General features: G+C 58.4%; 3 protein-coding genes across 6 annotated transcripts; 2 read left to right on the top strand and 1 right to left on the bottom strand.

Moving 5' to 3' along the window:
* Positions 1 to 10: 10 nt before the first annotated feature.
* On the top strand, positions 11 to 2490 carry LOC134562969 (antimicrobial peptide NK-lysin-like). Of its 2 annotated transcripts, XM_063420674.1 has the most exons (5): positions 11 to 623; positions 1138 to 1262; positions 1340 to 1522; positions 1602 to 1774; positions 2388 to 2490. In XM_063420674.1, the coding sequence occupies exons 1-4, from the start codon at positions 584 to 586 to the stop codon at positions 1767 to 1769; spliced, it is 516 nt and encodes a 171-aa protein (XP_063276744.1). In that variant the 5' UTR covers positions 11 to 583; the 3' UTR covers positions 1770 to 1774; positions 2388 to 2490. The 2 variants fall into 2 exon arrangements, with proteins under 2 accessions (XP_063276744.1, XP_063276743.1); XM_063420673.1 differs by lacking the exon at positions 11 to 623 and having other exon boundaries at positions 747 to 1262.
* A 1501-nt stretch (positions 2491 to 3991) lies between these two features.
* GCK (glucokinase) lies at positions 3992 to 11779 on the bottom strand. Its single transcript, XM_063420641.1, has 10 exons — positions 11122 to 11779; positions 8824 to 8986; positions 8549 to 8703; positions 8217 to 8336; positions 8031 to 8126; positions 7597 to 7696; positions 5787 to 5970; positions 5409 to 5564; positions 4529 to 4762; positions 3992 to 4435 (listed from the first exon to the last, which is right to left on the bottom strand). The coding sequence occupies exons 1-10, from the start codon at positions 11164 to 11166 to the stop codon at positions 4291 to 4293; spliced, it is 1398 nt and encodes a 465-aa protein (XP_063276711.1). The 5' UTR covers positions 11167 to 11779; the 3' UTR covers positions 3992 to 4290.
* Positions 11780 to 13235: 1456 nt separating this feature from the next.
* Positions 13236 to 21481, top strand: YKT6 (YKT6 v-SNARE homolog). Of its 3 annotated transcripts, none has more exons than XM_063420671.1 (8): positions 13236 to 13374; positions 13850 to 13971; positions 17223 to 17305; positions 18011 to 18111; positions 19455 to 19559; positions 19724 to 19789; positions 20196 to 20297; positions 20720 to 21481. In XM_063420671.1, exons 2-8 carry the CDS (start codon positions 13868 to 13870, stop codon positions 20753 to 20755), a joined length of 597 nt encoding a protein of 198 aa, XP_063276741.1. In that variant the 5' UTR covers positions 13236 to 13374; positions 13850 to 13867; the 3' UTR covers positions 20756 to 21481. The 3 variants fall into 3 exon arrangements, with proteins under 3 accessions (XP_063276741.1, XP_063276739.1, XP_063276740.1); XM_063420669.1 differs by having other exon boundaries at positions 19703 to 19789; XM_063420670.1 differs by having other exon boundaries at positions 13236 to 13378; positions 19703 to 19789.
* Positions 21482 to 21649: the final 168 nt, after the last annotated feature.

Genomic DNA, 21649 nt, shown 5'->3' with positions numbered 1-21649 from the left:
CGGTGGGCCAGGGGAGGTGTGAGAGTCCCGCGTGGGGGGACATGGAGGGACCGCGACCGACCGCGACAGCGAGACAACGGGATCGACGCCGGGGTCCCACGGAACCATGGCGTGAAGAGGGCACCATGACCGACCCCAGAGAGGACACCAGGACTGACCCCGGGGGGACACTTAAGCCCACGCCCTTGGACTCCCCAGAGCCCGGAGGGGTCCAAGAAGACCCCAGGACAGACCTCCCCGATCTCATAACAGACCCTCCGGAGCCCTCGGGGGTCTGGCCACTCTATCCCCGCCTCACACTTTGGGGGACGTAAGGACAGCTTCCCTTAGGGGACGAGAGGCTGGGGAGGTTGGGGGCTGCTGAGCTCCCCCATGTGCCCCACGATGCCCCCCGTATCCCCTTCCTGCAGGGGTGGAGGTGTGAGGTAGGAAGGGCTGTGGGGAGCAGCAGTGTTCTATTTTAAAGAGTTTTGGGGTTTTGGTCCCCCACCCCCACAGCCTGTGGCCGCACTATAAAAGGTGTCAGGACGCAGGCAGTCACCCACTGTCAGTCACCGGCTGTCACCGGCTCAGTGGGCTCACCATGGCTTCCATCTTCCTCCTGCTGCTGCTGGTGGTGGGAGGTAATGGGGACCCTCCTGCTTCCCGGGGGGATGATCGCCCCGTGGTGGAGGGGAGGGGAGACACACGGGGACAATGGGGATGATTGAGCTTGGGGGCCTGGGGTCTGTGTGGGGACCTGTGTGGTGTGGGGATGGGGTCTGTGTGGGGACAGGCACTCAGGGATGTGGGAAGCAGGACAACGGGACAGGCAGGAGGGGGGCCTTGGAGTTGCAGGGATGGGATCTTATAGGAACAAGCACCTGGGGATGGCAGGGATGGGGCCTGCCAGAGGACCCAGGGGTGATGGGCGTGGTGCCTATGTTGGGACCAGCACCTGGGGACGTTTGGGGACAGGATCTGCATGGAGACCTAGGAATGGTGGGAAGAGAAAGACGTGAGTACAGGCAGAAGGGATGGTGGGGATGGGGCTGAATACCTGGGGCTGGTGGTTAAGGTGTCTGGGCACCTCCAGGGCTCCTGGAGACCTCAGTGGTGGGCACCTGCAGCCACACTCATCGTTCTGTACCCATGCAGCAACGCAGGCCATGGCCCCCCCTCTCTGCCAGGGTGACCCAACGTCCTGGTGCTGGAACGTGGAAATGGCCACACGCTGTGGCTGGGAGCAGCAGTGCCAGGACCTCTGGGACAGCCTGGCCCTGGTGAGTGCCCCACCCTCAAGTACTGCCAGGGCCACCCAGGGGTCCAGGCAGCCCTGAGGGTCTTTGTGTCCCCACAGGGGAATGTGGCTGAAGAGGATGACACGGCTGATGGGGATGACACGGCTGATGGGGACAACATGGCTGATGGGGACAACATGGCTGATGGGGACGGTGTGGCGCAGGGCAGGAGGATTAAGTGCAGGCTGTGCACCAAGATCATGAAGAAGATACAGGAACTGGCAGGTGACAACCCTGACGAGGTGAGCGGTGATGAGGGTCTGGGGGGCTGGGCTGGGGGCCCTCTCCCTCTGGGCGCCTGACCTGTGGTGGCTCTGGCAGGCGGCGGTGGCAGCAGCACTGCAGAAGGGCTGCCGGGTGCTGGGCCGGATGATGGGCAAGCAGTGCCAGCGGCTGGTAAAAAAGTACCGGGATCAGATCACCGAGGAGCTGCAGAACGGGGACACGCCCCAGGACATCTGCACTGCCGTGGGCATCTGCCGGTCCTGAGCATGGTCAGAGCCTACCTGTATCCTGATCCTGCATCCCATGGGCTGATCCTGCATCTTGTGTCCTGCACCCCATGTCCTGCATCCTGATCCCATACCCCATGTCCCATACTCTGTCCTGCATCCCACATCCCAGTCCTACATCCCACATCCTGCACCATGTCCTGCACCCTGCATCACAGTCCCTCACCACCTGTCCTGCACTGTGTCCTGCACCCTACAACCTGATCCTGAACCCACATCCTGCACCCATATCCTGGTCCTGCACCAAATGTCCTGCACCCCATGTCCCAGTCCTGCACTGTGTCCTGAACCCTGCATCCTGCACTCTACATCCTGTTCCTGCATCTTGCATCCTGATCCTGAACCTTATGTCCTGCACCCCATATCCTGATCCCATTCTCCCCTCTGCATTCCACACTTTTCACCCTACATCCTGCACCCCATACCTGCTGGAGGGGTGGGAATGTGCTTGGGGTTTCTGAACCTTCCCTACTGCATCCCTGTAGGGTGGGGGTGAGCCAGGTCACCCCAAAGTGCATTGTGGTGCAGGAGGAAAGCTAAAGAAGCTGCTTCTGATGGACCCCAACTCACCCCCTGCTCTTTCCTTTCTCCACAGGTACAGCCCCGAATGCCCCACAAACCCCAACACCCCTCCAGCTCCTGATGCCCCCACAGCCCAGCCATCCCCCTCCCCCACAATAAAGTCCCTTCTCTGGCTCTATGGGTCTTGTCTGTCCTGGGGGAACATGATGACAAGGGCTTATGGCACCAGGCACTAGCAGGGACAGTCTGGCCCTGGCCTGCCCCCAGCAGGGCCAAGGGGACACCAAAGGTGCCAGCGGTAGTGTGGGGATGTGTCCCATGTGTGAGTGGTTCCCTCCACACACCTGGATGGTCCTGGCTGTCACTGTCCCCTCATTGTGCATGTCCCTGTGTCTGGCACTGCATCTGTCCCTGCACTTGGCACTGTCACTTGTCACCCACTTGTCTCTGGCACTGCCACAGGCTTGGGATCATCCTCACTGTCCCCAATGCATGGCATTGGCACTGTCCCAGCTGAGCTCAGGGAGTCCCTTCTTCAGTCCCAGCCAATCAGAGCACAGGGAATCCCATGTCCCTTTTTTTTCCTTTAATTCCAGACAATTGGAGTGCAGGGAATCTCTTCTGTTTGCTCCTGGCCAATCAGAACAGAGAGACTGCAGGTCTCTGAGGGCTGCCAGCAGTGAGAGCTCAAGGATGTCTTTCTGGTGCAAACCAATCAGAACACAGGGAATCTTGCTGACTGAGGGCTGCAGCCAGCTAGAGCATAGGGATCTCCTTCCCCTCCTGCAATGAGCTGTGGGGATCCCAGCACCAGCCATGGACCCAGGGGCTTCAGGGGCAGCACCATGGGGGTAGCTTTGTCCCTTGGGGTGACATAGATGCTCCCTGTGTCCCCAGCCCCTCAATGTGCAGCCCGTAGTCACGGAGTGACCCTGCACTTTGTGAGGACACCAAGACCCCTCAGTAGTCTCAGCCCCCTAGGTTGGCCCCACATCCTCTGGTGATCCAGTCCCCCCAGGTGGTCGCGGATGCTCAAGAGTTACCCCAACACCCTGAGGTGTCCCTACATCCTGGTGTCCCCATGTCCCAGGGTGATCCCAGACCCCTGCAGTGTCCCCAAATATCACAGATATAACCCCGGACCACCAGGACAGCCCATACCATGGGGTAGCCCTACACCCTCAGGGCTGACCCAAACACCCTGAATGGGCTGCAGACCCTGGAATGCCCCAAACCCTCAAAGGGCTCCCAACACCCTGTGTTGTCCCAGGAGGACCCCTTCACCCTGGGGTACTCCAGACCCTCAGAGTGGCCTAAAACCCTGGGTTGCTTCCAGAGCCTTTGGGAAACAACAATATGCTCTGGTATTGCCAGATCCTTAGAGGAACTCAAACACCCTGGGGTGCCCACGACGCCCAGAGGGAGCCCAATACTCTGTTCCAGATCCTCTGGTGAACTCAAATCTCTGGGGTGCCCCAGACCTTTCAGGGAATGTGGGTGGGGACATGGCTAGAGGGGATTCCCTCCAGTATGCCCCCATCAATCTGGCCCATTTCTGGTGCACTCTGGTCAGTCTCTGCACCCCAGGGATCACTGGTGGGGAGTTCCTCTATACTGACATCCCTCCCAAAGTACCCCCAAAGAGCTCCTTGTCTCTAGTCCAACCCCCTTGGGGAGGCTTTCCCGCAGCAAAGGGGCTGAGGTGCACTGCAGCACCCCTTGCTGCCGCTGTGTGAGGATGGGGGAGGGGGGGATGAGAGCACAGGCTGCCCATAAGTGTGGGGCAGGCCCATGGGGGTCTCTCTACCAGCATGGGGAGAGAGGCACGAGGAGCACTGGCCAAAGCAGCCCCAGAGAAGTCCACACACACCCCGTTTATTGGGGGGCTGGAGCCGCCTCCTTCCCGCATCCATGTCTGCTCCCACAGCACTCCAAGCAGGACCACCGGCCCCTGCCATCCCCCCTCTGAGTCCAGCTCACTGCCCCATCATGCAGGCCATCTTGCAGGCCACGGCTGAGATGAGGGCGGCCCCGCGCCCGCTGCCTTCCTCTGACTGGATGAAGGTGATGTCACAGCCAGGCGTCAGCTGCCGCACTGTGGCGTGGAAGTGGTCCTTGAAGCTGGGGAGTGGGAACACGGGGTCACAAATGGGGTCAAGGCTTGAGGGATGAAGGGAGAGGATAGGGATATCATTGGGGTCTGGGGATCCCCACCTGGGATGGAGCTTGTAGACGGAGCCATCAACACCAACAGTGATCTTGAGGGTGTCCTGGCTGCGGCTCTCCCGCATGCGGTTGATGACGCCGGCCAGCCCGGCTGAACACATCTGGGCAGCCCGTGTGGACACACTCTCACACACCCGGCGCACGATCTCACAGTCTGTCCGAGACGGCAACAGCTCAAAGGCTGACAAGATGTTGTAGATCTGCTTGCGGTCATCAGAATCGCTGGGATGAGGGGAGAAAAGGGGATTACTAAACGCTGAAGGGTGGGGACCCTGGGTAAGGCAGCTGGAGAGGAATGAGGGAGTGATAGGATTGGGGATCCTCATGGATCCTCATGTGGGAGAGTTGTATGGCATCACAGGATGGGGAACCCCAACTGGGTCAGTCAGAGAAGGTTGATGTGGGGCGATGGGATGGGGGACTCCAACATGGGGCTGCTGTAGAGGGCTGTTGTGGGGTGATGGGACAGAGGTACCTGAAAGTGGGCGCCCCTAATGTGAGGGTGATGGGACATGGGGACCCCAATATGGGACAGAACAGGCAGGTACAGAATGATGGGATCATGTCTCATCATGATGGGCCCATGACATAGGACACTCTGGTTTGGGTGGCAGGATGCCAGGACTCCAAGATGGGCAGTCAGAGTAGGCTAGTGTGGGGTAACAGGATAAAGGACCCTTTATGAGGCAGTCAAAGCAGACTGGTATGGGATGATGGAAGAGGGGGATCCATATGTGGGACAGCCCAGTGCAGAGCAAGAGCACCGACTCCTCGGTATACCTGGACCAGTGTTGAGTGAGAGCACAGACCTCCCAGTGACATGCAGCCTGGCAGGCCAGTTTGGGGATGCCACCTCGCAGCCTTGTACCTCTCAATCTGGGACATGAAGCGGGTCTCAAAGGTCCCACGAGTCTTGAGTTTCTCAGAGGCTTCCCCATTGAAGAGCAGGTTTTCATCCACCAGCTTCAGCAGCACCAGCCGCACGATCTCCCCCATGTACTTCCCCCCAATGATCTTCTCGTATCTGGGGGGAGGAGGGGACATAGGCGAGGGGGCGGCATCAGAGCTGAGATTTGAGGGGCCACATCCCACAGCACCCCCTCCTTCCTTCCCCCCTTCTTGCTGGATGTATTCCCGCACATAGGCATGGCCAGGGTGAGGGATGCCCATGCTAGGGCTCTGAGCCCAGTGTGGCGCAGGGGATGGGAGGTATGCCCAGAGGAACTGGATCTCTCCTATTCCTTACAGTTGCTGACCGGGGTTAAGTGAGGTCTCGTCCACCACGCGGTCGTACTCCAGAAGGAACTCGTCCAGCTCCCCAGAGGCACCAAAGGCCCCCCACTCCGTGTTCACGCACATCCGCCCCTCGTCGCCCTCCACCAGCTCCACGTTGTGCATCTCCTCCATGTAGCAGGCGTTACAGCCCGTCCCTGCCGGGAACTGGGGATGGGTCTGGGCGGCGGGGGGGGCAGCAATGACACCCCCCTGCCACAGCCCTCCCATCCCAATTGGGATAAAACTGGGATCGTATTGTGGAGCAATGGGGAAGAACTGGAGGGGGTCCAGATGTGCCAGGGCAGGGGTTGGGACCCACATGGAGCCTGAGGGACATTCCTCAACCTGGTGTCTGGCACCATGGTATACAACTGCTTCAAAGGTGGCTCCAGGACATGGGGGAAAGGTTTTAGACTAAAAGAGGGGAGATTTAGATTGGATACTGGGAAGAAATCCTTTCCTGTGAGGGTGGTAGGGACTAACACAGGTTTCCCAGAGAAGCTATGGCTGCTCCATCCCTGGAAGTGTTACAAGCCAGGCTGGACATCCTGGTCCAGTGGAGCTGTTCCTGCCCATGGTATGGAGCTGGATAATCCTTAAGGTCCCTTCCAACCCAAAGCGTTCTGTGATTTCATAAAAGCTGGAACCAAGGATGGTTAGAAACTTACTACATATGTCCCAAATCTGTATCCCTACTCCACCCAGCACTGGGGTGCAATAGAATCATCAAATAATGGAATCATGGAATGGTTTGAGTTTGAAAGGACCTTAAAATTCATCTCATTCCACCACCCTTCTCTGGGCAGAGACACCTTTGAGTAGACCAGGTTGCTCCAAGGACATAAAGGAAACAGTCTCAAGTTGCACCAGGGGAAGTTTCTGTTGCATAATGGGAAAATTCCTTCATAGAAAGGGTTGTTCAGCCCTGGCATAGACTGCCTAGGGCAGTGGTGATCTCATCCCTGGGGGGTTCAACAGCCATGTGGATGTGGTACCTGGGGACATGTGTTAGTGGTGGTCTTGACAGTGCTAGGGGAATGGTTGGACTTGATGACATTAGAGACTTTTCCAGCTCAAACAATTCCATGATTCCATGCAAGGCCTCGTTTCAGAGTAAAAGAACTGACTGAAGAGCCAGTGCATCCTTCATGAGTACCAGGATTCAGTGACTGAGATCATGGCTGCAGGCTATGCTTGGAGCTGCACATCCTTGTCCTGCAGTGATGGGGATGGACATCCCTCCTGCTCCCCACCCCTACAGTGTCCCCACAGCCCTAGCTGGCCACTTGTCCCCACAGCAGGGTCCTGGGGGCTCTGGACACTGTGCTGAGGCCAGCCCAGCCCCAAGAAGCTGATAAACATCCTAGCATGTGTTTACCCAGGTAAGGGGACACAGAGGCCAGATGGCACGTTGGCACATGTCTGATGGCACTAAAGATGGTGAGGGACTGGGGGAGGTGGGGGGCTGCTCTCTGTGGGGATTGGGGGATGGAGCCAGCAGGGTTCAAACTCATCCCCACCACCTGGCTCCAGCTGCCTTGTATGGGTCCCTATCCCTATGATGAGGTGCCAGAGCCACCAAGAGCCTGGCCCCAACCACCATGCTGGGGCCAGGCAATGCCTTCCGGTGTCCCAAACACTGGACACCTCAGCAGAGTGCCACTGCTACCCCTCTGTCCTTGGTGTATCTCCCCCAAAGTACAGGGGAAGCAGCAGGGGAGCAGGGCCACGGGACAGTTCCTTGTCCCCAGCCATATGTCCCTGTAGAAGGGGCATCTTACCCACAATCATCCCAACCTCACACCGGTGATCTTCGTAGTAGCAGGAGATCATCGTGGCCACTGTGTCATTCACCATCGCCACCACATCCATCTCGAAGTCCTGGGGACAGAGACCACTGTGGGCTCATGGGAGGTCAGGCTGTCCCACAACAGGTGGGTTTGGGGTGGACAGTCCCCAGGGGTGAGGACCTGGGCATGTGTCATGCACACATGTGAGCACATACATGGAACATCCCTGCCCAGAGACACACTTGGCTCCAGCAGCCCTATCATGGGGACAACTAGGATCCAGTGGCCCCTTCCTGGGGACACACCAGGCTCTAGTGACCCTCTTGCAGGCACAGCCAGGCTTCAGTGAGCCCATCACAGGGACAGCCGTGGTGCTGGGGCCTTCGCATCACGGCAGAGCCAGCACAGCTGTCTGATCCTCTCACCCCTCGCCGTTTGATGGCATCTCTCAGCAGCCCCACCACATTGTTCCCTTCTGCGCCGGAGGCTTTGAAGCCCTTGGTCCAGTTCAGGAGGATGCCCTGGAAAGGGGGTCAGACAGAAATGGGGCTGTGGCTGTAGGTGAGACTTGGGGACCCCTAAGCCCTCATGCTGCCTGGCCACCCCCTCACCTTGTCAATGTCCTCGTGCCGCACAGGGAAGGAGAAGGTGAAGCCCAGGGGCAGCTTTTTGTGCTTCATTTGGTGCTTGTCCAGGAAATCGGAAATGCACTCGGAGATGTAGTCAAAGAGCTGGAAGACAGGAGGTTCAGCCTTTCCCAAGGGATGTTCCCACCCTCCTACTGCCCTTGGAAAGATGCTTTCCTCCATGGGTTCCCCAGGCCTGGCCACTCCCCAGCTTCTGCTGGCTGGACAGGCAGGAGTGTCCCATCCAGTGTCCCAACTGAAACACACACAATGGAAGGGACTGGGATGGGATGGAATACCCTGTGTGCTCCACTGACCATCTCAGCCGTCCCAGTCATGGCATCCTCCGGGATGGAATACATCTGGTGCTTTGTCTTCACCTTCCACTGCCCCTCCTCCCCCTCGCCCACTTTCACCAGCATCACACGGAAATTGGTGCCGCCCAGGTCCAGTGACAGGAAATCTCCCACCTCTGCAAAGTCAGGGAGGGGGGGAGAAGGTGATGGGCTCTTGGTAGGCTCAGCCTTCCTCATGGAGCTTGGTGGGGTCTGAGAAAGGGGTGACACACAATGGACTGGGAGTGACATCATACCAGAGCCCTCGGGGGTGGAGCGAACATAGGTGGGCAGCATTTTCACAGAGGCCTCCTCATGTGTCTCCAGCTTGAGGCCTCGGTCCATCTCCTTCTGCATCCGATACATCACCTTCTTCAGGTCCTCTTCCTTCAGACGGAACTCTGACAGGATCTGCTCCACCTGCACACAACACACCATCAGCCAGGGACCAGCGATATGGGATGCAATATGCCTGAATTGCAAGAAATAGCCAAGTTTCCCTTCCCTCAGCCCTGGTTTTCCCCATCAGCACATGGACAGCCTGAAATGACTTATCCCATCACTCTGCTATTCTCCCACTGAACAGAGGCACCAGAGAATCCATAGGACTGTCCTAAGGCACCAAATCCCTTTCTGCTGCTGCCTGCAGGACACCACAGTCAGCCCTGGGGTCCCTGGGGACTGGGGTTGGCACTGGGGTTCTGCCATCCCTGCTACCCAGCTGAATTTTTTGGATGGCTGTGTAGAAGCTGGCACCATTCCAGCAGTGACCTGGGACATCCCATCCTAATGAATCCCAGGGTCATTCCCAGCAAGGAGTGCTTCTGGCTATGCCATTGAGGAGCACAGCATCTCCTACCAAGGATATAGGATTCTTCTATGACGAAGATGCTGGTGTGTCTTCCTTGATCCCCTGGGAGCATCCCTCTCCCTGTATCCCACTGGGAATTGTGGGCACCATTTTTCACCCATCAAGTGTGGGGCTAATATGGGGCAGAGGGCAGGCAGGCAGGAATATTCTTGGGGATTGCTGCCTTGTCTCGCTGCCAGGGAGAGCCACAGGGCCCACTCCAGGGAAGCACCTGGCAAGCAGGATGTGTGTTTATCCTTTCCGTAGCAACCCCGAGCTTGGTGCAGCCTCCATTAGCTCGCAGGGCTGGGGCCAGGTGCCCCGGCTGTCAGATGGAGCTGGAGCCGGCACTCCTCTGCCAGCTGCAGTCGGCAGCATTAGGGCTCATTAGTCACCACGCTCCAGGTAGGCTCCAATGCTCTGGCCGGCACAGATGTTTGCCTCAAGGCTTCTCCTGTTTCCTGACAGGTTTTGGGGAAGTGGGCTCGGGAAAGCATTTGGGGTGTGGTTTGGAGCATCCCAACACTGAGGGCACCCCTTGCCGTGGCTCAGTCCAGCTGCCCTCCATCCTAGCACATCATCCCCACATCATGGACCCCCCCAGAATGGGGCCAGACAACCATGGCAGCATTGTGGTGAGGCTTGCCCTGATCCAGAAGGCATTTGGCCCAGAATGATCAGAAAAATCCTGCCAGGAAAAGCATGGAGCTGGATATGATCATTTCTCCTGGATTGTTGGCTGAAGGTATTCAGTGCTAATCCATCCCACAGCACTGCTTGGCATGGGAACACCAGATCTGCCACAGCCAGAGGGCCCCCATCCCAGGGCTGGCACCCGAGAGTCCAAATTTTATTTCTCCAATGTTTTTTCCATCTCAGCACCCCATGTCCCTACTCATCTCTTCACTCACCTTCAAAACAATGGGTTTGGCCCTTCCCTGGCAGGATTTGGGTCTTCCCACATGACGTTATCTGGCTCTCAGCTTCCCATGGAAATGGTCTGTTCCAATGCCTCCCACAAAAGGGATGGAGCTGGAGACCATGTGGCTGCTGGCAGCATTGGCCAGTGACACCCATCTCTGCTGGTCCAGTATGTGCTGAGTCCCCTCAGGGTCCCCTTGGTGTCCCCTTGGTGTCCCTGCTGGCAGCAGGGAATGTCTCCACTGTCCTCACCCACGATTCCATGAGCTCAATCCATCTGGGAGAGGATGCTTCCCACCATCAACTGTTTGTTGACTGGTGGGCTTGACATCCTGCTGGGTGCCTCAGGGACAACGATGATAGCCAGATAAAGGAGGTGACAGGCCCTATCTCATCCTGGGGGTGCAGCTGCATGGCTGAAAGGTGTCCGGGGCAATGTTGGGATGGTGGGAGTATCCCAGACCAGCAGAATGTCCCACAAATACTCCCAGCTCCATTATGACCCCTCAGTGGTGGTAGGGCCTGTGCTGTGCTGGGGGTGACCTCGGGGATGGGGACCTCGCTGGGGCATGCTGGGCTGCCCCCAGGCTGCCCTGGAGCTGCTGTCCTCCCCACAGCCATCCTCTGGGCTACCTCTGCTGGAATCTTGGGAGATGCTGGGAGCACCTGACTGCTCACTCCAGGGAAGGCTGGAACCTCGGTGAAGATCTACACTCTTCCCCACATGCACTGGGCATCCCCTGGTCCCCCCAGCCCCCCAGCATTGCCCTGCCAGCAGCCTCACCTTCTCCTTCCTGCTGCTCTCCATCCTGGCTCGGTGATCCAGCATGGGGGCAGGTGGCAGGGTGGGGTGGGCTGCGGGCCAAGCCGTGCCCCCCTCAGCCCCTGTGTCCCCACCGTGGTGCCTGGCCTGGGGGAGCCCCCTGCTCTGTCCTGGAGGGTGTCCGGCAGGCACTGGGCTGCTCCGTCCCTTGCTCCACACGCGGATGCTCCACTTTCGCTGCGCTGCGTTATCTCATCTGATGCCCCAGTACAGCACCCACTGAGGGAGTCCTGATACCGCCAGGCCTCAAGCGGAGGGGCAGGAAGCGGGCCCCGGGGCCCTGGTGGGATCAGCCCTGTCGCCCCACATCCTTTGCTCCAGAGGGCTTCCCTTCACGCTCTCTTGCTTGCTTCCTTGATGTGTCAATAAATTCCCGGACTGGTGTTGGAGCGGGGGTCCTAGCCCAGCGCAGTGGGCTCTGGCAGCCCGGGGGACCCCCTGGTGCGTTGGCAAGGCTTGGCCAGGACCCTCCCCGCAGGGGCCGCTGGCCCCGTCACGCGAAGCACCACGCCCCGGGTCACCCGTGTCCCCGTTGTCATACCAACGGCTCGATGGTGGTGGCAAGCACTCTACCGGCCGGCTTGGCAACCGGCATGCTCCCATGGAGACCGCGGACACAGCACGGCCTACACACACCCGCGGAGGGGCGAGGGCGACTAGGAAGTGTTCCGAGCCCTCAGGATGGGAAAGGATCCAGCGGTGCTGGGACTGACACCAGGCGCCGCAACAGATCGGGGATGGGTGCTGGATTTGAGGACGGGGATGTGGCAACGCCCATCACCCCGAAGCCACGTCATCCTCCCAGTGTTATGGAAATAGGGGACTATGGATGTCCAAACGGGATGAGGTGCACCCTTGGTCATGGGTGGACCCCAAAACCTCCTGGTGCTGGTCTGTAGCAGCATCTCCTCAGACACGGAGCTAAGGAGGGTCCCCGGGAAGCCTGGAGGGGTGCCGGGGGTGGCAGCCCCCTGGAGGACTGCGGGGGCTCTGGGGAGGGCAGAGGGTTTGTGGGTGGCAGAGCAGAGCCTAGGGGATACAGGGATACCTCACCTGCCCTCTGTGCAGGGGGTACGGGGTGCCACAGCACGGCTCTGGCAGCCCTTCCCGTCTGCTGGTGCCTACCATAGAGGGGTCTTTACACTCCTGAGGGGCCCAAAGCCATCGGGCGGTTCACCCACCCTTCGTCAGTGCGCCCCCACCCAAGGGCAGAACCCCCCATGGAAGAGTCCCCGCTCCCCAGGGCGTTCCTCAGCACCCGGAGGAGGTGTTCCCCCTGTGGGGCCCCTTCTCAAAGGGGTCACCATACCATAGGGAGAGGCCCGCCCCTAGAGGGATCCCGCCCCACAGAGGGATCCCCTCCACAGAGGGATCCCCTCCACAGAGGGGTCCCGTTCCACAAAGGGATCCCGCCCCACAGAGGGATCCCGCCCCACAGAGGGATCCCCTCCACAGAAGGGTCCCGTTCCACAAAGCGATTCCCTCCACAGAGCGATCCCGCTCCACAGAGGGGTCTCGCCCCACAGAGGGATCCCCTCCACAGAGGGATCCCCTCCACAGAGGGGTCCCGTTCCACAAAGGGATCCCGCCCCACAGAGGGATCCCGCCCCACAGAGGGATCCCCTCCACAGAGGGGTCCCGTTCCACAAAGGGATTCCCTCCACAGAGCGATCCCGCTCCACAGAGGGGTCCCGCCCCACAGAGGGATCCCCTCCACAGAGAGATCCCGCCCCACAGAGGGGTCCTGCTCCACAGAGGGGTCCCGCTCCACAGAGGGGTCCCGCCCCACAGAGGGGTCCCGCTCCACAGAGGGGTCCCGCTCCACAGAGGGGTCCCGCCCCACAGAGGGGTCCCGCTCCACAGAGGGGTCCCGCCCCACAGAGAGATCCCGCCCCACGGCGGGAGAGCCGAACAAGCCCCGCCCCGCGGCCCCGCCTGTCGAGTACAGCGCCCCCTGCTGGCCGCTCTGAGGAACAAGCACCGCCCCACGACGCCAGTGGGGCGCTGATTGGTCGCCCTGCTGACACCAGACAGAGCTGAGTAGCGCGGTGATTGGTCAGAAAGCTGGGGGCGGAGCCATCTTGGCGCGTGCGCAGGGCAGGTGGAGTCCCGTGGCAGCGTCCGGGGCCGGGGTACTTCCGGCCGCCGAGTTACACTTCCGGGTCGCGCCCATCGCCCAGCCGGCCGCCTCCTGCGTTGAGCTGCGAGCGCAGCGTCGGTACCGGGGCAGGCCGGGGGCTGTGCGGAGGGTCTCTGGGCCGTACGGAGAACTGGGGGAACTGGGCTGTACAGGGGAAGGCGAGGCTGGGCCAGCTGGGCTTACTGGGCACCGAGGGCTGGGTTGCAGTGGGTTGTACTGGGTTGTATTGAGGAGTGGCCGCGTTACACAGGGTGGAGGGGCTGCGTTTTACTGGGTTATACTGGGGTGGATGCTAGGGTATACTGGAGCAGCTGGGACAGGCGAGGGCAGGGCTTGGTTAGGCTTGGGCTGAGGAGGCCTGGCTGGGCGGTGGTTGGGCTGAGGAGCCAGGCGGGGCTCCGGGTGCAGGGGGGTTCTGGCTGACTGGGGTAGCGTTTAAAGGACAGAAGGAGGGTTTAGGGGGATCCCCAGGCATGGGGGTGGCATAGGGAGGTCCGAGGGTGTCCTAGCCTTTGCATGGCCTCAGCCCCAACCCTTCCTTTCCCCCAGGCCCACGGAGCCACCGTGATGAGGCTCTATAGCCTAAGTGTCCTTTACAAAGGTGACCCCAAAGTGCATTTGCTCAAAGCTGCCTACGATGTGTCCACCTTCAACTTCTTTCAGAGATCCAGGTGGGTGCAGGCAGCTGGAACCTGAGGGGGGATTGCCCCTGTGTGCTGTAGGCTGGCATGTGGCTCAGGCAGGGCGTTGGGGAGGGGAAGCTGAAACTTTTGAGAGGTTTTCTCCCCCACTGGAGCTGCCATGGCAGCAGTGAAAGGCTTTTCAGTGAGAAAGAACATACTCCTCGGGAATCTGTGACCTGCTGCAGCCCCTGGAGTGATGGATCAGCCTCAGGAATAGAGTGAAACTCCTGGAGTCCCAGGCCCAGCAGTAGGTCAGGTCTGACTCTACAAATTCTCCCGTGCAGCCAAGCAATTAACTTGGGGCACAGGGAATGCCCTGGGACTGGAATGAGCTCTTCCCTCTGGGGTGGGGCGAGAGGAGGCCCCTCTGTGTCAGGCTCACAGGACTCGCCTGGATCCTGGTGCCCATGGATTGTTTGGATTAATTTGAAGCTCTTCCCAGCCCACAAACCCCTGCTCAGGTTATTCCAATGGCTTTTTGTGAGCTGATTGAGCCCCAGATGCCAGTCCAGGCTCCTGGTGTTCTGCTCACCACTCTGGGCACACAGGGATTGGGGAGCTCTTGGCAGCTCTTGAGAATCTCCTGAAGCTGTAAAACAAAGCAGGAACATGCTGTGGAATAGGCTGTTCCCAGTGCCTGTTTCAAATGGTAAAGGAGTTAAAATTCCTCTGGGACTCAAATTTTCCATGCCAAGGTTTTATGGAGCTTTGGGCATATTTGGTTCTGTAATTCCAGGGGTAAAGGGGAAAGACTGAAGTAAGACTGTCTTAAAAAGCTCTTTCTTAGCCAAATGTGCAAGTGGGATGTGGAGCAGTGCCAGCATGTGATGTCAGCTGCAATCCCAAAACACACTGTAGCTGCAGCTCTTGTTTTCCCAAATCCCGAGAAAATTCCCCATGTGGTTCTGCTGGCTTCCCCCACAGCAGGCTGTGTCTCTGCTTAAAGAAAAGTCTGGGATTTTAAGAAGAGCAGTGAAGTTTGGAGAGGAAGGTGGTCTGTGCATGTCGGTCTCGCAGCTGTTCCCAGGATTTGATGCTTGTCCCAGGCTTATTCACAGGTGATGCTCAGAGAACCTGCAAGAGCTCAGGTGTGATGTTTAAGGTGTGTTTAGCTGAAGTTTGGAGTTTCCATAGAGCTGGGTTGAAGGATTGGATCTGGAATAATGAGGGCTGTGGCTCCTGGGAGCTGTGGAACCTGCTGGGCAGGAGCGCAGGGCTGGGCTGTGCCAGTGCCTCATGTCTGCTGAGCATCTACCAAGGAATTTGGCAGGCTCAGGAAGGCAAAGTGAAGTATTGAGTGGGCAGTTCCTTCTGGAATACTGGAAAATAAAAGCAGTATTCTCAGTGGAAGAGCTGTCCTTGAAGAAGATACATACTGGGATCTAACTGACACGTGGTTGGACTCAGTGATCTTAAATGTTTTTCCCATTGTATGCATGAGCCCTGGGATCATGGTGTGGGGCTGGGGCTGGCAGCAGATCCTTCGACTCGGAGGAAGGTGTTTGTGCTCCCTCTCTGCTGAAGCAGGGATATTCAGGAATCCTTGGGCTGGGCTTTTCTCTGCAGTGCTGAACCCCAATAGTCCAGAGTCTCTGTGGAACTGGTGTCCAGGCTGGGAGGAATGCAGACCCTCTAAGGGATGTAAACTATGAGAGGCAATTTCCCCTCTGGAATTGCTTCCAGCGGTGGGAGGCTGTCAGAAAACCATGGTCTTTACCATGCCAGTGTCTGTGTCCAGGGACATTTCCTTGGCACCACGTCACCGCCCAAACAGGAGCTGTCCCACTCCTTGGTGTTTGGCAGACTGTAACCTGATCCCTGATAAATATCCCTTCCTGGATTTTCCAGCTGAATTGGGGAACGTGTTGCCTCACACTGGCTAATCCCAGCATGCCCAGGATGTGGTGTTTTGGAAACAGGTTTATTTTACTCCTGCTCATTATTTTTGGCCTCTTCTTTTGCTATGGGGTGACGAGGGATCACTGAGAAGCCTGTTGGACAGGCCTGAGCCTGGGATCAGGAATAGTTTCCAAACTTAGAGCAAGTCTGGCTTAAGGATATTCTTTAACTTTGACTCACAGTGGTGGCTGGGTGCCTGGGATGGGAAGGGCATACCTGGCGTGGGCAGGGGGAGTTCTGCCCCTGTGACCTGTTGAGGGAAGACTCTACCTACAGAGCTGCTTCAAGCTCTGGGACTTGGATCAGCAGTTGCCTTGGCAGTCAGGAGGGGCATCCCTGAACTGGCATTGGCCAGGGAAGGATTGTCCTGCTCTGCTCTGAGGGGCACCTCGCCTCAAGTCCTAGGGCAGCTTTGGGCATATAAAATAAAATAATTTGGGTGATGATATAAAAAAAGACATTAAGCCATTGGAGAGCATCCAGAGGAGGCCACAAAGATGGGTAAGAGTCTGGAGGGCCCATATGAGGAGTGTCTGAATACATTTGGTGTATTCTGCTGGAGGAGGCAGAGGGAAGACCTCACTGTGCTCTTCAACATCCTTCTGAGAGGCAGCGGAGAAGCAGCTGCTGTCTGCTCTCTGTCACCAGTGACAGGGCCCGAGAGAATGGCTGGAGTTGTGTCAGGGAAAGGTTAGCTTGGATGTCAGGAAAAGGTTTTTCCCCCAAAGGGTGTTTGGGCACAGTAGGGCAGTGGTCACAGCATGAAGCCTAAGTTCAGGAAGCGTTTGGACAGTGCTCTCAGGGGCAGGGTGGGATGGCTGGGGTATTCTGTGCAGAGCCAGGGGTTGGACTCAATGATCCTGATGGGTCCCTTCTCCCTTCCAACTCAACGTGTTTTGTGATTCTAGTGGAAGGTGTCAGCAGGGGGTGGAATGGGATGATCTTTAAGGTCCCTTCAAACCCAAATCATTCCATGATTCCATGATGTAGCTGGTCACCAGGTGTTGGTCAGGCAGAGCCAGGTTCAGTGGCATTTTTGCTTTCTGGTAAATCCCCAAAAAGCAAATTCAGCCTAAGGACACAAGTCTGTTGCTGCAGGTGGAGGGCTGTGAGTGCTCCCCTGGGTCTGGGTGGTGGCTAGAGATGTCTCTTTGGGGGCTGCCACTCCTCAGAGGTTCAGGGTCCAGCCTCTTTCCCAAGGAAAACCCCCCACTCAGCTGCAGCTCCACTGCCCAGATGTGGAGACTGGGGAGGAAGGGTTTGTTACCCCAGTGCAGCGAGGAGCTGTGGGACAGCTGGCTTGCCCAGCACTGCCCCCAGCCCGCGCTGTGTCCCCGCAGTGTGCAGGAGTTCATGACGTTCACGAGCCAGCTGATCGCGGAGCGCTCGCCGCTGGGCAGCAGGGCCTCTGTCAAGGAGCAAGGTGAGACCCCCCAGCCCCACTCCTGGGAAAAGCCACACCAGACCCAGAGCCCGGGTGAGCAGTGCTGATGGCGGGTGCTGCTGAGCTGGGTGTGAGCCTGGCCCAGCGTGGTAGAGGTTCTGCAGGGAGCAGGGACCTCCTCGGGTGTCTGCACTCTCCCTGGCTCCCTTGGCATCTCTGGAGCTGTTGGGTTGCAGCCCCTGACACTTCCCACACTACTCCACTGCAGAGTGCCTGTGCCATGCAAGTCCAGGCTCCATATCCCAAATTTTCACCTCATTCCAGCCTCCCTGTCCTGCTTCACATGCCTCCCAAGCCCCAGGACATGTGGGACACAGCCTGGATTGGTTGCTGGGGCCTCTTTAATGACACCCCAGCCTTGTTAATAATAAAAATTAGTTAAAATCAGGCTAAGCTCTTCCCCCACTGGTTTTTATTTACCTCTGGCTACTGTGGGATGTCAGCTTCATATCCCACACTGCGTGGCATGGCTGTGAGCCACTGCCACAGAACAGTTTGGGGCTGAGCCCCGAATTTTAAGCCCTTCTTACCTTCCCAATGAAGAAATGAAAAATGCAGGTGCTGATGACACCGTCCAGAGTGGTTTGGGGGAGGAGGGAAGCGGTGGGGGATGGATGGAGGGTGGTGGGTGCTGGGGAAGCCTCGGGACCTTTGGTGCCTCTCTCACAGGAATTTCCTTCCCAGAGTACCTGTGCCATGTGTACGTCCGGAACGATGGGCTGGCCGGAGTGGTGATCGCAGACAATGAATACCCACAGCGGGTTTGTTTCACTTTGCTGGACAAGGTGAGCCTGCATGCTGGGAGCTGTTCCAGAAGGCTTCTCCAGTCTCACTGCCCTGGCACGCACAGGGCTTTTGGACAGTCAGGGCCAGCCACCTCGGCCTGGGCATTGCTCTGGTCCTCTTTTGCCTAGACTATTAGTTCATGTCTCTGCCCTCAGCTCATTCAAAAGGGGTGGAGGAGGAGGAGTGTCACCAAGGTAGGTCAAAGGGCAGGAACACCTCTCATGGAATTGTAGTATTTGTTTTGGTTGGAAAAGCCCTCCAAGACCATCAAGTGCAACCATTCCCCCAAGATGGCCAGCCTCTAAACCATGTCCCCAAGTTCACATGATTTTTTTAATGCTTCCAGGGATGGGCATTCCACCACTGCCCTGGGCAGCATGTGTCAGGCTGGACAACCCTTTCCATGACAGAATTTTTGCAATATCCAACCTGAACTTCCCATGGCACAGCTTGAGGTAGTTCCCTCTCCTCCTGTCCCTGTTTCCTGGGAGCAGGGCCTGACCTGCCCTGGCTGTCCCCTCCTGTCAGGGAATTGTGCAGAGCAAGAAGATCCCCCCCTTGAGCCTCCTTTTCTCCAGGCTGAGCCCCTTTCCCAGCTCCCTCAGTGGCTCCTGGGGCTCCAGCCTCTTCTCCAGTTCCATTTCAGTCTCTGGACATACTCCAGCCCCTCAGTGTCCCTCTTGCCATGAGGGGCCCAGAACTGGACACAGCACTCGGGGCCTCAGCAGTGCCAGCACAGAGGATGGCCACTGTCCTGGACCTGTGGCCACACTGGTCACAGCCAGGGGCCATCTAGGCATCCCTGGCTCATGTCCAGCCACTGCCACCAGCACCTCCAGGTCCTTCTCCACTGGCAGTTTTCCTGCCACTGCCAGGGAGAGAAACTGGGAGACCTGGGTTGTCCAGCCTGGAAAAGAGAAGGCTCCAGGGAGACCCCAGACCCCCTTCCTGTACCTAAAGGGGCTCCAGGAGAGCTGAAGAGGGATTTGGGACAAGGGCTCAAGGACAGGACAAGGGAGAATGGTTTCCCACTGCCAAAGGGCGGGGTTAGATGGGATATTGGGAAGAAGTCCTTCCCTGTACAGTGGTAGGGACTAGCACAGGTTTTCCAAAGAGGCTGTGGCTGCCCCATGCTTGGAAGTGTTCAAGGCCAGTTTGGACAGGGCTTGGAGCAACCTGGTGTAGTGGAAGGTGTCCCTGCCCATGGTGGGGGTGTGGATGAGCTGTAAGGTCCTTTCCAAACATCTCCAGCTCTCCTAGTTTGATGAACAAAGCCCCTCCAGCCACTGTGGCCCCACAGCTGTGGCTCGTGGGTGGCAACTGCTGCTTCCTCACCTGGCAGGTGCTGGATGAGTTCTCCAGGCAGGTCAGCAAGATGGACTGGCCCTCAGGGTCACCTGCCACCATCAGCTACTCTGCCTTGGATGGATACCTCAGCAAATACCAGGTACAGACCCCCGGGAGCCTGCAGGGCACCCGGACAGAGGGTTCCTGTGTTTCCTGCAGCCCTGAAAATGGGAGGGGAGGTGGGCAACACTGGCACATGTGTGGGAACCCCAGGGGACCCTGCTGTCCTTGTGGTGCTGCCAGCGCCATGCTCTTTCTCTCCAGAACCCCCGGGATGCTGATCCAATGACCCGAGTGCAGGCGGAGCTGGACGAGACCAAAATCATCCTGGTGAGGCTGCAGGGCTGTGGCCACATGCTCCTGCCTGCACACTGGGGCCCTGGGGGCACGTTATGGGGCATGGTAGAGTCGTCCCAGGCCATTTCCCAGACACCTCCCTGGTGTGGGAGCTTGTTTTCTCTTCCCCTTTTTCCCTTCTCCCCTTTTTTCTCCTTGGGCTTGTCCTAGCTGGCTGGACACAAGCACCAGGGCTCTGACCACTCCTCCAAATGCCGGTCTCCTCTCTGCCTGGTGACCCTGGGGAACTCTGCTGCTCCTGCCCCATGTCAAGTTCCCATCTCCCTTGGGGCTGCAAAGCTGGGGGCCCTGTAGGAAGGTGGGATGAGGGGTGGTGGCACCTCCATCTCCCGCCACAGAGTGGTGTGGGGCTGGGGCTCAGCACACTTTTCTCTGGCAGCACAACACTATGGAATCACTGCTGGAGCGTGGGGAGAAGCTGGACGACCTGGTCTCCAAATCAGAGGTGCTGGGGGCACAATCCAAAGCCTTCTACAAAACGGTAGGTGTGGAGGGTCACCCCCTCCTCGAGGGAGCTGGGGATGAGTGGAGCATCATCCTTGGGGAGTCACCAATGAATGATCAATGATTCAATGATGAATCCTGGGGCACAGCTCTGGGTGCTCGCCAGGAATCACCCGTTACTGCAGGCTTTGGGGCTGGAGACCTGCAGCTCAGTTCCAGCTGCAGAGCCCCCCAGCCTCTCACTGGGGATGTCCTGCACCCTGCTATGGGTGGGGGTGATGCCCATCCCAGTTCCTGGCACCAGCTCTGGCCAAAAGGAAAGGAGCCTCTGGGTCATCAGCCTTTGTGCTATGCTTGTCTCCTCCAGCAGGAGAGGGGCTGTGTGGGACCTCAGGTGGGTTGCCCTGGGACCCCCAAACCCTTGAGGAGCTTTACAGATGGTTTTCATTCTCTTCTTAGGCCCGAAAGCAGAACTCCTGCTGTGAAATCATGTGACGTGGAGCCCGGGGTTTCCACCTCTGGACCACCAGCCCTCCACCCCCCTCCAGAGCCACACCAGGGGTGTTCCTGGGGCTGGGCCAGGGGTTCTCAGACCCCTGGGCCGATGTGACTGTTGTCCACCTTAAGGGGACACCAAGGCTGCCACTGGGCTGGCACCCATGGAGGGAGGTCCACACCGAAGATCCCCCTCACTGTTCCTGGGATAGCTCGGACCAGAGGGTACCCGGCCTCACACTGCCCTGCCTTCACACCCCCCAGGAAGCCTGGAGGAGCCCCCCACTGCTGTCTGGGGGCTGAGGGGGCAGGCAGAGCCCCCTGCTGCCATCCCGGGGGCTGGAGGGTTTTTATGTATTTGTGTCCTAAGGGTGAGCTGGGGGGGTTGGGAGAAGGGGGGAAGGGAAAAAGGTGTCATGGGTGGAGGGTGCTCATTGCCTCCCTGGGCAGCTTCTCCCCATGGTGGTGAGCCCGGAGCTGTGTCCTGGTGCTGGGGGAGAGGGGGAGCTCACCAGCCTGCCCTGCACCTCAGAGCTCTTCCCCTGCTTCCACCACCCAGGGTGGGGAGACTGAGTACCTGCCAGGGCCCAGCAGCCCTCGCTGCCTCCTCTTCCTCCTCCTTGGGAAGGGAAAAGTTGGACTTGGGCTGTACCTTGCGGTGCTCTGGTTGTTTCCATGCCCTGGCTGTACTGGCCAGGGGGATAAAGTCATCTTTGGCAGTTGAAACCCTGTTCCCATCTCTGCGGCGTCCCGGGGTGGGATTTCAGATGGACGTGTCCTGGGCACACCAGCAGGGACGGATGCACTTGGCCTTCCCTCTCCACCTCTTATTTTAATGATCATTGGTTTTTCCTCATAATTTATTTGCAGTTTTCCCGAGACAAAAACGAAATC

The sequence above is a fragment of the Prinia subflava genome, chromosome 32 (genome assembly GCF_021018805.1).
Source record: "Prinia subflava isolate CZ2003 ecotype Zambia chromosome 32, Cam_Psub_1.2, whole genome shotgun sequence".
Taxonomy (NCBI): domain Eukaryota; kingdom Metazoa; phylum Chordata; class Aves; order Passeriformes; family Cisticolidae; genus Prinia; species Prinia subflava.
Note: the sequence above shows the minus strand (reverse complement) of the source record. Positions and strands in the feature narration are given on the sequence as shown.

Coding starts and splice junctions, on each gene's coding strand:
- GCK (XM_063420641.1), bottom strand. CDS start 11,166: ATGCTGGATCACCGAGCCAGGATGGAGAGCAGCAGGAAGGAGAAG. Junction 5,971..7,596: donor TGAGGTTGGGATGATTGTGG/GTAAGATGCCCC, acceptor AGTTCCCGGCAG/GGACGGGCTGTAACGCCTGC. Junction 5,565..5,786: donor CTTAACCCCGGTCAGCAACT/GTAAGGAATAGG, acceptor TCCTCCCCCCAG/ATACGAGAAGATCATTGGGG.
- YKT6 (XM_063420669.1), top strand. CDS start 13,868: ATGAGGCTCTATAGCCTAAGTGTCCTTTACAAAGGTGACCCCAAAGTG. Junction 18,112..19,454: donor GTTTCACTTTGCTGGACAAG/GTGAGCCTGCAT, acceptor CTCACCTGGCAG/GTGCTGGATGAGTTCTCCAG. Junction 19,790..20,195: donor ACGAGACCAAAATCATCCTG/GTGAGGCTGCAG, acceptor TTTCTCTGGCAG/CACAACACTATGGAATCACT.
- LOC134562969 (XM_063420673.1), top strand. CDS start 1,017: ATGGTGGGGATGGGGCTGAATACCTGGGGCTGGTGGTTAAGGTGTCTG. Junction 1,263..1,339: donor TCTGGGACAGCCTGGCCCTG/GTGAGTGCCCCA, acceptor GTGTCCCCACAG/GGGAATGTGGCTGAAGAGGA. Junction 1,523..1,601: donor CAGGTGACAACCCTGACGAG/GTGAGCGGTGAT, acceptor TGGCTCTGGCAG/GCGGCGGTGGCAGCAGCACT.